This window comes from Eubalaena glacialis, chromosome 7 (assembly GCF_028564815.1).
Source record: "Eubalaena glacialis isolate mEubGla1 chromosome 7, mEubGla1.1.hap2.+ XY, whole genome shotgun sequence".
Lineage (NCBI taxonomy): Eukaryota > Metazoa > Chordata > Mammalia > Artiodactyla > Balaenidae > Eubalaena > Eubalaena glacialis.
In genome coordinates, this window is record NC_083722.1 from 69,098,792 (window position 1) to 69,113,353 (window position 14,562).

At 41.7% G+C, this 14,562-nt stretch overlaps 1 protein-coding gene across 2 annotated transcripts; it reads right to left on the reverse strand.

Moving 5' to 3' along the window:
- Positions 1-2,409: 2,409 nt before the first annotated feature.
- On the reverse strand, positions 2,410-7,020 carry CCR8 (C-C motif chemokine receptor 8). 2 transcript variants are annotated; one of them, XM_061195291.1, is made up of 4 exons: positions 6,945-7,020; positions 6,584-6,718; positions 6,142-6,239; positions 2,410-3,588 (listed from the first exon to the last, which is right to left on the reverse strand). In XM_061195291.1, exon 4 carries the CDS (start codon positions 3,556-3,558, stop codon positions 2,497-2,499), a length of 1,062 nt encoding a protein of 353 aa, XP_061051274.1. In that variant the 5' UTR covers positions 3,559-3,588; positions 6,142-6,239; positions 6,584-6,718; positions 6,945-7,020; the 3' UTR covers positions 2,410-2,496. The 2 variants fall into 2 exon arrangements, with proteins under 2 accessions (XP_061051274.1, XP_061051275.1); XM_061195292.1 differs by lacking the exons at positions 6,584-6,718; positions 6,945-7,020 and having other exon boundaries at positions 2,410-3,288; positions 6,104-6,153.
- Between the last annotated feature and the right edge of the window lie 7,542 nt (positions 7,021-14,562).

The following is a 14,562-nucleotide window of genomic DNA, read 5'->3' on the forward strand; positions in this document are numbered from 1 at the left end:
CAGCTGAGGAGCACAGGGCACGTGTGAGAAGGCAGTGCACTTGCAGGAGGTAGGGGGGAACTCCGTGGCTTTGGAGACATCATGCTCTGGGATTCTGATTTGGCAGCCTCTTAGGTTAACAATAATCATCCTGAAGGGCTCTTTGAAGATTAATGAGAAAATGCCAGTTAAGTGCCCAGCTCAGAGTAGGTGCCTAAAAATGTGAATGTCCCTCTGTTCCCTTCCCCATATCCCTCCTGACCTCATCATTTCTTTCTTTTTTTTTTTTTATAGTCATCTCTAGATGAAACACATATGGATTATTCTTTGTTTGGTGGATTATTTCTAGCAAATGTTCCATTTCAGGTTGACTCCCCTGCCACTCAAGATGTATCAGGACAAGTCAGGATGAACTCAAGTAAACACTAGCTACTTTTAATATTTAATAAAACCATCTATTATTAGAAAGGTAATTTGCTATTGCTTTGAGAAAGTAAATTCCAATGCACTTCAGACCTAGGGTTTAACGGCATTTTGCTTTTGCCGTTTAAGATTATTTATATACGTTTCCTCCATTAGCAGAGCTACGTGAGGGCCAATTATAATGCCTTTTATAAAATTCAAAACATGTTTTTCATGTATTATAATTATTTTCTCCTATATCATCTCACCTGCAAGTATATCTGTCAAGATACTTAAAAATTGGTTCACGCTCTTAAATGAACTTGCTGTGGCTTGATCTTGGTATCTATTACGTGGACAGGATAGCTGCCATCATGGATGTGGCTTGAGCAGGGTCATCTAAATCTGACTCAACATAGCCCAGTAGTCAGCTGATTATTTGTTTCAAATATATAAATCCTTTTGCATACAGCTAATGGCAAAGAGTAGAGGCTTGCCTCAGCAAGGAACACACAAAGCCACCGGGCTGACTTTGGTGTCAGGAATTCCTTTTAAGAAAGAGACGGGGCACTTCCCTGGTGGCACAGAGGTTAAGAATCCACCTGCCAATGCAGGAGACACAGGTTTGAGCCCTGGTCCGGGAAGATCCCATGTGCCGCGGAGCAACTAAGCCCGTGCGCTACAACTACTGAGCCTGTGCTCTAGAGCCCGTGAGCCACAACTACTGAGCCCGCTCGCCTAGAGCCTGTGCTCTGCAACAAGGGAAGCCACCGCAATGAGAAGCCTGCGCACCGCAACAAAGAGTAGCCCCCGCTCGCCGCAACTAGAGAAAGCCTGTGAGCAGCAACGAAGACCCAACACAGCCAAAAATAAATAATAAATAAATTAATTAATTTTTTTAAAAAAGAAAAAGAAACAGAGGGGAGTACACCTGAAACTAACACAACATTGTAAATCAACTATACTCCAATAAATTTTTTTTTAAAAAAAGGTTACACACAGCATGATTCTATCTGACCTCATCATTTCAACCCAGCAAGTATCAAGGCCATCACTGTGCCAGCATGAAAAATATAATAGTTGAAATAAGGAGCATATTATATACATATATATATATACCTACACACATATATATATAATAGCTGAAATGAGAGCATAATAGATGGAATATAGCTAAAACATGAATTAGAAAATTGGAAGAGCAAATTAAAGAACTCTTTAAAAAACAGAAAATATAAAATAAAGCTACAAGATATGGATAAGAAAAGTATTAACACTCAGTTAACTAGAGTTCAGGGAGAAAAAGACACACACACAAATTGAGAGGAAGAACCATTTGAATAAATTGTGGAGATCAATCTCCCAGGATTGAAGGGAGGCCAGAGTGGCTGGACCAGCACAAGTAAAGAGAAAAGGGAGACAATCTTTGCGGGGTATTACAGGCCCTGTTGAAGAGTTGTCGGGTTGGTTGGTTGGTTTTGTTGTGTGTGGGGGAGGGGGACTTGCATTTTTTTATTACGTTATAATTGACATATAATACAATCCACCCTTTGTACTGGGGGCCAAACCTGGCCAGGACATCATAAGAAAGAAAAATTACAGGACAAGATCTCTCATGAACACAGATACGAAAATCCCAAGAGAATCCAATTATTTATTAAAATGATCATAACCATGATGTCATTTTTTCCAGGGAAAATACAGGTTGATTTAAAATAAGAAAATCAATCAATATAGTTCACTAAATTAACAGAATAATGGAGGAAAACTACATGATCACTTCAACAGATAAGGAAAAAGCATTTGATAAAATTTAATTCGGTATTTGATAAAGATACTCCAAAAACTAAAGAAAAAAAAATCCCTAGAGCTAACATTACAATTCATAGTGAAATATATAGACTCTTTTCAGAAAATAGTAACAAAGTTTTTGAAAGTTGAGAAGACTAATTTGCAATAGTAGGAATTCCTTGAATATCATGAAATAAGTCTTGTGTCTGTAGCCAAATTTCTAAGAGTCTCCCTTCACTTAGTCTCAGACTCCACTGTGAATCATTTTTGTCTCCTGAAAGAAGACGGGTGATGGAGGCAGAGGGCTGCTCTAAGGCACCTGCCTCACAAAATGTAGTCTATACTGGAGGAATGGGAGGAGTGCTGATAGGAGGATGACCTTTCCCAGGCCTCCCTAGAGATTTGTCTCCCTATGTAGAGGAAGATGTGGCTGCAACTTTTCTGAAATATTTCTGAGAGGTGTTTCTTGAACTTCTCGCCCATGAACGCATAGATAATAGGGTTCACACAGCAGTGGATGAAGGAAATGGTTTCTGTGACATGGGTGGCATAGATCAACCGCTGGCTCATGACGCATCCATCCAAGATGTGCATGTTGTGCAGGGAAGTAAGGAAGAGTACTACATTGAACGGGATCCAGAAGAGTAAAGAGACAACCACCACAATGAGCACGAGCTTGATGGCCTTGGTCTTGCTGTGGTTCTGGCAACTCTTCAGCTGGTGCAGGATGCTAATGTAGCAGAACATAAGGATGCTGAATGGGATCAACAGGCCTAAGATATTCATTTCAAAGTGGATGAAGATCTTCCACTTCAGCGTCTCTTGACTGTAATACAAATAACACTGTAGAACACCATCTTCAGAGGCCTCTTGGTAAAATACTAGTAACGGGCTGGTGGCCACGAGGGCAATCAGCCACACTGCCAGACTCAGGGCTATGCCCATTCTGGTCGTCCTCACTTTCATGGCGTATACAGCACGGACAACTGCCAGGTACCTGTCCACGCTCATGAGGGTGATAAAGAACATGCTGCTAAAGAAGCCAATGTAATAAAAGCCAGAGACCACCTTGCACATTACAGTCCCAAACACCCACTGGTCCAGCTGATAGTGGGTCTGAAAGGGGAAGGAGAAGACAAAAAGCAAGTCAGACAGGGCCAGGTTCAAGAGGTATATATCTGTGATGCTCCTCAGCTTCTTGCAGGTGACAAGGACCAGGATGACCAGGCTGTTTCCCAGAAGACCAAATACAAACAGGAGGCAGTAAAAGATGGCAAGAAGCAACTTGCTATCTCTTTGGATAAGTTCCCCATCACAGGGGCTTGAGATTATATCAGGATAGTAGTGGTCAGTTATTGTCACATTGGGCTCAAGTGTATAATCCATCAAGGCAGGAAGACTTGGCCACAGAGGCACCTAAGAGAGATTCATTTAACAATATTTTTATTTAAAAGTATGGATTGAATTGTGCCTCCTGCCCCTTTCAAGTTCATGTGTTGAAGCCCTAAAGTCCTGTTATGGTCTAACTGTGTCCTTCCAAAATTTGTATGTTGAAACCCTACCCCCATTGTGATGGTATTAGGAGGTGGAGCCTTTGCAAAGTGATTGGATTAGGTGAGGTCATAAGGGTGCAGCCCTCATGAATGGGATGAGTGCCCTTATAAGAATCACAGGAGAGCTTGCTTCCTCTCTCTGCTCTAGGGTTTGTGAGGATACAATGGGAATTTGGTAGTTTGCAATCTGGAAGAGGGCTCTCACCAGAACCTGACTGTTCTGGTACCTTCATCTTGGACTTCCCAGACTCTAGAACTGTGAGAAATAAATTTGTTGTTTGTCAGCCACCCAGTCTATGGTATTCTTTGTAGGAGCCCAAACTGACCAAGACACTCCCAATGTCACTATATTTGGAGACAGGCCATTAAAGAGGTAATTTAGGTTAAATGAGATCATCAGATGGGGCTCTAATCCAATCGGACTGGTGTCCTTGTAAGATGAGGACAAAGTGTGAAGGCAGCCCAAGAGGCTCTCACCAGAAATCCAATTTGTCAGCACCTTGCTCTTGGACTTCTAGCCTCCAGAACTGTGAGAAAATAAATTCCTGTCATTTAAGCCACCCAGCCTGTGACATTTTGTGATGGCAGCTTAAACAGACTAATACAGGGGCTACATGGGACCTCTCTGCCTTTTCTATCCAAATTTTCAAATTTTCTGTAAACTTAAAACTTCTCTAAAAAGTAAAGCCTATTAGCATTTTTTAAAAGCTGAAATCTGCCTGGGCTGACCAATACAGAGGGGTTGTGTGGGACAAGAAAAGCCAAAATTCGCAAAGAAAACTTAAATACCTATAGTTCTACCCCTCAGAATTAGCAACTGCTAGCATACTGCCATATTTGCTTTTGATTCTTTTCCTTTTCCTCCCTTCCTTCCTTCTGCAATAGAGATAAAGTGAAAGGAAGACTCAACATTTAAAACATGATCATTCTCTTATATTCAGGAAAGACGCATACGCCCTTTTTGGCCAACTGCAGCAATGGCAAAGTTCAGCCGCTTTTCATGTGCTTCAATGGCGACTCGAATCAACCTCTTGAAATCCCTTTCCTGCAATTCTGCCTTGTTTTCAAGCCCTTTTTGATGACTTTCCTCAAGACATTTTTTGACAATAGGTATCATTTACAACCCTGCAGGTTTGTGAATTGCAGTACCCCTGACCTCCATTTTTTAACTTGCTTTTGTAGGAGCTGGCCCCAAAACAGCAGGATTGCTGCAAGCCCTAATCTGATTCCGGGGGCAAGCTGAGCCTTTGGTCAACTCGTCTTCCTGATTGGAAATTAGAGTGACATGTGTCTGTCCAAACACCTAGGGCTTGTCTCTCATTGGTTCCCCCCCTTCCCCTTCATCCTCCGGACAAATTCCAAACTGTTCGAAACAGGATGCTGAAGGTGCGCATTCCCCAAGTGGGGAGATTGTTAGGAAAGAGGCCCGTGGGGAGAACGCGAGCACCAGGAAATGAGAAGATGAGGCAACTTTTCCACACTCTTCCCGATCAGACGATGTACCATCCTCTGGGTGTCCCATGCATGTTTCAGCGGTAGGACGGTTCCCCTGCACCTGGAGTTTTAGGACCCATGGAATGGGGGGCAGGCAGTATTACTCTTAAGTGGCTACATTTGCTGACCCATCCTCACCAATTCTCTCAGCCCCACCAGTGTCCAGCCTTAGGTCTCATCCAGCTGTGGTTTTAGTGTGGTCAATCCCGGTTGCATCACACCCCCTGAACGTATTTTGTAAGTATTTATCTGTCTCTCACTGTGTTTGATTTTTTTTTTAAATTTTCTTTATAATGGGGTATAGCTGATTTTCAATGCTCTGTTTCTTGCTGCTGTACATCCACTTGATTCACTTACAGAGAGACATTAATAAATTCGTTTTCAGAAAAACAAACAAACAAACAAAAACATGATCATTCTCCTCAAACTGATATTTACATTCAAGGCAATTTCAACCTAGACTTATTATTTTTCCGAGGCATTTGATTATTGAACATTCAGACATCCCTATCCACTATGCCACATTTCTATAATTTGAAATGCGAAGCAAGTTAGCCATTTTTAAAATACTAATTTCACTATGTACGCAAAATAGATTTTAAAACAGTTTCTGAAGTACGGAGGTGGGTCTCTTTTTTATGTGGCCAGCAACTTTCAAAACAACAGTCTCCCCTCCTACATCTTCCTCCCTACTTGTCTTTTACAGTTATTTTTCAAAACAATTTCCATTTCATGGTCCTTCTCTTCTGGTCTCCTAAGATCCTGGACTATGAGAAGGTTTTCAACTCATTTTCTTCCCCAGATCCTTCCTACTGACGCCCACTCCACACTTCCCCCGTGCTCTTTTATCATTAAAATCTGTGGAAAGTATTAGCAAGCTCTACCATTTATCACAGTGGACCAGGAATTTTAGATGCATCACCTCATTTATTCCTCTTGAATCCTTATGAAGCAGGCACTAATATCTCCTTTCTATTCCTGGAGTTACGATTATACCGAATCTCAGCTTCTGTCCAGTGCCTGAAGTTACACAGAGGGTGAGAGATTAGAGTCAGGGCTCAAAAACCACATCTGTCTACTCCAATCCTTGTTCTTTTCCATGTTTCTCTATTTCGTGTGTTAAAAAAAAAAGAGTAAAAAGCTCCTTTTAGAATCTAGACCACCTGACTTCCAAGTTCTAGATTAGTTTGTAGCAGAGTAAACTTGGACTTGTTTTTCAAACTGAGTTTCAGGTTCCCCTCTGTGGAAGGGGGCTAAGAACGCTTTTCAGGGTTTGGTGGGACGTGCCTGAGGTCATTTAAGTTAGCATCTAGTTAGGGATGAACGTTTGCTTGCCAGCTTTGTTCCTTGAGAATAATACCCACATGTCTTCCCGTTATCTCACGGATGCACTGTACGCAGCAAATGGACAGGTTCCTCCCCAGATGCCTGGTGACAGGAGGGATCTTTTCTTATCCACCTTCCCACTCCTGGAGGAGCTTTGACACCCTCTTAGCATCCTGCAGAGAAAAATGGCATGGCTTTCTTTCCTCCACCAGAGCCATGGACAGCTATTAAGACATACGCAGTGTTTGTAAACTCTGGGGATATGCAAAGAAAAAAAAAAAAGTCACCTCTTGTGCCAGATTTCTGAAATCATGGTCTTCCCTTTGCCTGCCCCCAGGGACATAAAACTGTCCCTGCTTCTTATATCCTTCTTCCCCAAGGATGCTTATTAATACATACCTTAATTAGAGCCTTCTTTCCAGAGGTTTTCAGTGTTGCTAATTCCCTTTTCTCAGAGTCTGCGCTGTCATGTGTGCTGCTCAGTGGAGAACAGCTTCTTTGCAGGTATCTTATCTGTGGTGAGTGGCAGAATAGGGGTGGGTCTACTATCGCACTCTGCAATGATTTAAAAAGTTTAAAAAAATGATCTCATATAGAGAACAAACTAGTGGTTACCAATGGGGAGAGGCAAGCGGGGAGGGGCAATGTAGGGGTAGGGAATTAAGAGGTATGAACGATTAGGTATAAAATAAGCTACAAGGATATCATGTACACATGGAGAATAGAGCCAATATTTTATAATAACTATAAATGGAGTCTTTTAGAAATTGTGAATCACTATAGTGTACACCTGTGACATGTAATATTGTACATCAACTATACTTCAATTTTTCAAAAAAATGCTTAAAAATCATATATAGTGACAACACACACAAAAAAACAAAAAAACTAAAAATTAAAAAATAGATCTCACCAAAGAACACATACAGATGGCAAATTAGCATGTTATAAAACATTATTTCACTAGGGAATTGTAAGTTAAAGCAACAGTGAGTTACCACCACACACTTGTGATGTGGAAGAATGGCTAAAATCAAAACACCAAATGCTGGAGAGGGAGAAGATTAAGAGGAGCTCTCATTTATTGCTGGTGGAAATGCAAACTGGTATAATCACTTTGGAAGACAGTTTGGTGATTTCTTATAAAGCTAGAATAGGCTTACCATATAATCCAGTAATCATGCTCCTGATTTTTACCCAAATGAGTTGAAAACATATCCACACAAAAACCTGAGCATGAGTATTTATAGCATCTTTATTTATAATTGTCAAAAATTGGAATCGACCAAGATGCCCTTCAATAGATGAATGGATAAACAAACTGTGGTAATGTATACAATGGCATGTTATTCAGTGATTTTAAAAAACCAGCTATCAAGCCATAAATAGAAGTCCTAAGTGTATATTGTTAAGTGAAAGAAGCCTGTCCGAAAAGGCCACATGCCATATGACTCCAACGATAGGACATTTTGGAAAAGGCAAAACGATTGAGACAGTAAATGATCAGTGGTTGTCTGGGGTTCAGGGGCAGGGGGCTGATTCTTCCAATACAAGAGCACGAGATATCGTTCCATTTCTTCGAATCATCTTCAATTTCCTTCATCAATGTTTTATAGTTTTCAGAGTATACGTCTTTCACCTTCTTGGTTAAAGTTTATTCCTAGGTGTTTTTTAAATGCAATTTTAAATGGTATTTTTTTAAACTTTCTCTTTCTGATATTTCATTTTTCACGTGTAGAAACGCAACAGATTCTTCCTTACGGTGGCGAGAAGAGGCGTTTCAGGAACAGAATTGTGAAGTGATGAACACATGGTTTATTTCTGCTGGTTGAGACCAGGCCAGTGGGATAAGTTCGGTCATCTGCATGGAAGAGAGTCTCTTGCCTCAATATCGAGAGGCAAGAACCTAACTGGGCCTGACAAAACCAGACCAACTTGGTTAACTTACACAAAGGTATACAGCCACAAACACCTTTACTGTGGGGTTCAGGCTGTCCCAGGAAGGCAACAGAGAAAGGGGGCCCATCCCTCTGGCTTTTGTGGTCCAACAGATAACAAGTGACAAACTCTCCCCACCTGCCAATCATAGGTGCTTATCACCCTCCAATGAGGAGCAGTAAGTGAGGAGAGAGGTGGAACCAGAGCTGTCCTTTCCACTACTGCTCCCCCTCCTGGAGGGAGGTGGAATTCCTCGTGGAAACACAGGGCGCGAGGTAAGAATTCTCACATGCAGATTACGCCCATCACTGTTACACTTCAACTTCTTTCTTTAGATGCAATTTAGAATGCTTATGTACTCCTGTACTCCTTGTTTCATGACCTCTACATCCAATCTCTTTTGTCTGCAATTTATCTCATAGAAATATCTGCTGGTGCCTGAGTTCATATCTAGGTAACTCCCCTCACCCACGTCACTTACGTGCTGATGCAGTTTGGGGAAAACCTCAGATCTTTTATAAGAGTTTTGTATGTGATAAGCAAAGATCAACGGTTCACAGAAAATGAGACTCAGGGCCCACAGATACTGCTGATTCACATCACAAGGGCTGGAACTATGATACCTGTTTCACCTGAAGTAGTGGAAGGAGCCGTGGACCCTTCCCCAGCTCGGCCAAGCAGGCCTAAGGGACTTGGTGGAATTCTCCCAAAGCTGACTTCCAGGATGGGCTAGAATGACAGCATGGGACTTGGCGCAGACATCCTTGCTTTATGCAGGGTAACTGAGTAGGGGCTGAGGGAAGTCAGGGGGAGTGGGCTGGCCTCCATCCTGCATGTTTCCTCAACTCCACAAAACTGGGCCACTTGGTAGAGGCCAAGTTTGACTGAGCGACTTGACTTGGGCAGAGGCAAGCCCAGTCAGCAGAGGTGATTCTGGGGCTCATTTATACACCAAGGACTCTTTACTATGAGATTGCATTTAGGGTCCACCTGGATAATTCAGGATAATCTCTCTATCTTAAGATCCTTGGCCTAATGACATCTGCAAAGACCCTTTTTCCAAATAAGGTTACTTTTACAAATTCCAGAGATTAGGACTTGACATCTTTGGGTGGCCTTTATTCAAACTACTATACCCTGGCTCTAAAGACACAGACTGTGACAGAGTTAAAGAGAAGCCTTCGTTCCTCACCTTTGGGCACACAGCAGGGATCCCAGCATCCTAGAAGAAGGTACCAAACTACACAGCCAAGGTCATGTAAGGCCCCCAGAATCAATGGTCTCTCCAAGTCCACCTTCTCTTGCACGGAAACATTCACCGGGTTCTGGAAAGAATACCCTCAGGGACGGACATGCTTTTAAAAAAAACTTTTGACAGAGGTAAGAGAAAGAATTTAAATTCTCTAGGACACAGAAATGCTAGATTGGATCTACCAGGGAAGTCCCATGTAAGTCCAACTCTGTCATGTCCCTCCAAGAGTCCAGAAGACTTCCCTTCACCTCAGAATGAAAAAGATTGATGAAGGAAACCCTGAAATCCTTATAAAGTGCTGTGCTGGGGACTGACTATAGTTGAAATGGGCTCACTGCACCACAGTCAGTGGGGACAGTAAGAGCCTGGGGTGTTGAGGCAGGACAGCTAACTACTGCCATTGTTAGGAAAGAGTGTGGGGTGGGCAAGCTAATCACAGATTGGGACATAACACATTGGGCCAATGTCTCTGGCTAAACGGGTTAATCATGGGATTCATGGGAACAAACTGACAGGCAGTTACAGATATCTTGCTTGATTTGTGCATCCAAGGAAATCGATCTGGCAAAGAGATCTAGCCTGAGCTTTATGTTAGAGATGCAATCATGCAGTCCCCAGATGTGCGTCAGCACAGAGTCAGAACTCCTTTAAAGACAGGAAAGATGGGAGGACATCTTCCGAAATGTGAGTTATCTTCCTAGATATCTGACAACCTTGGACAGCTGGTTCCCCTTGAGCCTCCTTTGTTATCAGAAGCAGCTCCACCTCCTCTGGTGGACTAGGCTAGCCTTCTCTCACTTTAAGATCTTACAATAACCTCCTCGGAGGCAGTTACCTTGCAAGAGGATATCAATTCTCCACTTGACAAATAATAGATCACAGCATCTTCTATCTCCTTTCCTCCAAAATGAAAAGAAAGAAGAGACTGTGTTTAAGTCAACTCTCAGTGTAAATGCATAAATTAGTACTATCACATATACTTGCCATAGAGCATTGGGCAGAAAGTGACCTCAGGTCATCAAACCTAACTCTTTCTTTATAAATGGGAATATTAAGCCCAGAAAGGAAGTAACTCCCCACAAAAACACGCAGTAAGTTGGTGGTTGAGCCAGAGACAGAACTCAGGTCTTCTGAAGCATAGCCTAGGGTTCTTTTCACATGCCACTGTATTTTAAAAATTCTCATGTGATAGTATTACAGAGTTGTGGATAAAACTAGGGGGAATCTTTTTGGGTTTTCTACATTTTCCAACTATAAGTCCACCCATGATTTTCAGGGTACAAAAGCATTTGCTTAACAGAAAGTGGTAGACAGAAACCTGAGTTTAATAAAAGCGTATGTGTTATTGATAATAAAGCCAGTTTATCAGAAACTTTTTTGCCATCTATATAATTTAATTTCCCACATAGATTACCCACCCCCCCCCCAAAAAAAGCTACAATTTTTCTTACTGCTAAATATTTATTTCCTGTATAAGAGTGGTCAGGAACATTGCCTGCATACAATCAAAGGTGCATACAATCAAAGGTACAACTGCAATATTGCTTTGAAGTGTTGAACATGGAGAAACATGTGTGGTTAATAGTATAATATTTGTACTTTTAGTTGCATTTTCAGGAAACTTATGCTATATTGTATGCACGAACTGATTAGACTTCTTAGCCTGTTACATGGTTCTTTATTCCCAGAATTTACCTTCTACTAACATTTTTTTTTTCAACACTACAAACACTTACTGAGGACCTAGCATATTCCCAGCACTGCTCTAGTCATTAGAAGAGATAAAAAGGTGAAATTATATGATTCCCCCCTTTAGGGGTTTAGCAAACAATGGCACTTTCATCAGAGGAGTCCCAGGAGGTAATGGCTCTCTGAAGAATGATGAATAATGAAAGGAAAAAGTCATTGTGAAAACTATGTAGAAAAATCTTTATGATTAGAAAAGCAGATTAAGGTGGCATATATGCTATGTTTGTCTGTGCCAAGACACGGATGGATGTGATCACATTCTAGAATGAAACAGGCAGAAATTAAAGCCAAATATTAGACTGTTCTTTATTTTGAAAGTTTTATTTAATAATGATATGTTGTTGGGACTTCCCTGGTGGTCCAGTGGTTAAGAATCCGTCTTGCAATGCAGGGGATGCCGGTTCGATCCCTGGTCAGGGAACTAAGATCCCACATGCCGCGGGGCAAATAAGCCTGTGTGCCACAACTAAAGAGCCTGCGTGCCACAACTAAAGAGACCATGAGCTCTGGAGGCTGCGTGCCACAACTACAGAGCCATGCACCCTGGAGCCCATGCACTCTGGCCGCAACTAGTCAGCCGCACGCTCTGGAGCCCACACGCCACAACTAGAGAGAAGCCTGCGCACTGCAACGAAAGACCCCATGTGCCGCAACTAAGACCCGATGCAGCCAATAAATAAATAAATAAATAAATAAATAAAATAAATATTTAAAAAATGATATGTTGTCTTTTCAATAATAAGTTTTTAGGAAATAGAAAGTGGCTATCAGTGACAAATTTAAAGCAGATAAGTTTCCATTTTGTAACTGATTAAGTTGTAGATTAATTTACTAATCCACACTTGGAATTCTCCCAATGATAAAAAGCATCTACATGACAAGAAGTCGTATACAAGAGAAGTCTGAGTTTATCATTATTAAGCATATGTTGGGGAGAAAAATAGTTTCCTCTACCCTCTTAGGCTCAGTAATTGAAGGTCTGTAAATTAAACTAACAAAAGACAGATTAAGAGGAGAAAAGGCATAATTTTTATTAATGTTTAGGTGCATGGGTGTTCACAGGAAAGGAGTGAAACTCAAAGAAGTGGTTAGACTTGGGGGCTTATGTACCATTTTAACAAAGGAAAGGAGGTTTGGGCTTCAAAGGATGATAAATTGTGGTAAAGTGACAAGGAAATATATGAGAGAACTAATAGAAGATAAGAGCTATTTTAATAAGGTCTGTTTATGCAAACTAAACTTGGTGTCAACTTCTTATCTTTGATAATAAGAGGCACTTTTCTTTTTCTGGTACAGAGTGGGCATCTTTCTCAAAGGGAAATGTATGCCCTGCTTTTGGTATACGAGGGAAGGGCAGAGAACTCTTCCTGTATTGATTGATTCTCAGTTGCCTTTAACTGAAAATAATCCTTATACCAAAGTGGCATATTTTGGGGTGGCATATTCTGACTTCACTTAATAATATCTCCATTTTGTGAGTACCCCTCATGAGCCAGCCATAGCTTATATATTTCACCCTTGGTGGGGTTATGGGAGTGCCCTGGGCTCCTCTTTTAAGCTTCAGGTTGAGACTGAGGTTGAGACTGCTCCAAGACTGAGCACTAGCCCTCAGGCAGCGGGCATTTCCATCGCCGGTGAAACCTGTGCTCAGGCTGTGTTGTCTTAGGGTGGGCACCTTTGCATCTCTGTACCTATGGGTATTGTCTGTTTTATTGATTCCAAATTCTGTGGGAGGAACCTAGGGACCAGGATGTTTGGCAAAGACAGGATGCTTTGCAGCTCATGGGCATATGGAGAACTCTTAAAGGGAAGCTAGGAGGACTTCCTCCCCTGCCCCAGGAAAAGTACTCCCAAGTTAAGGGTGAAGGTGGAGTGTTAAGATGCTTCTCTTTTTCTCTCCTGATACCATTCATCCCTGTTCCCTGCATATAAGAGGAGTTTATGAAATAATGCATTACTCCTCTTCTTTTTTTTTTCCTGCATTAAAGCTTGGTTCAGAATGTCCATTTTGGAACCAGGCTGGGGACACCTCTATTCTAGTTTCCTTGATGACCAAAGACACAGTAACATCAATATGATCTCCACCAACCTCTGTTTTCTTTGTAGCTACTCCCAGATCCCAAAAGGCCACACCAGCTCCTAAAAGAGATGCTGAACCAGTCACACCAGCATTTCACTTACACTAAATCCAATTCTCAGATCAACCCTGCAGGTATTTTAGCCAACTTTTCCAAGATCTGCACGGCTCCTAAGAGGCAGAACTGGTACCAATCCAGGTTATACTGTCCACTTGGACACCAGTGCCCCTTCTCTCACATCCATCAATCCTCATCAGAAATGGAGTAAGCTACCCAAAGCCATCAGGGCAGTCAGAATCAACTTCCTTCTCCTCTGGGTTGCCAGAAACCCTTGCTTCTCACTGTAGATCTTGTCCACATCCACCCTCATGTTCTCTGGACTGTCTTCCCCACCAGACTCAACTCACATCTTGCCCTTTTTTTTTTTTGGTCTCCACTCACTACTTCCAAGGCAGGCAGCAAGAGGTAGGTCTTAGAAAAGGCAGGATGAATTAAGACCCAACAGCTTACAACAAAGAGGACATAAATGTCACCTTCTCTTCTGGTCAGTTTTTGTCAGGGTCACATCCCAGGGAATTTGTGGTACCTGAAGGCTTTGGAGTCACACAGACCTGAGTGAAATCCCACTCAGGGATTTGCTTGAGTGTTTTATTTCACCTCTGTAGCCCTCATCATTTTCATCTGTACACGTCGGGTGATGATCCCTTTCTCAAAGGGTTAAGAAGATAAGCAATTTCCTCTGAAGACATCTAGCATCAAATATGTGTTAATAACTACACTTTATATTAACCACCAAGGTGATCCTTATCATTTTACCTTTGTGGTTTTCCATTTGCTAGGCATGGACGTAAATATTTTTTAGCTTATTGTTTTGAAATAATATCCAGAAAAGAAAGGTTGCAAGAATATACAAAGAATTGCTATATTCTTCTCCAAGATTCACCAAGTGTTAACATTTTGACACACTTGTTCTTTCTCTCTCTATATATGTGATATATAC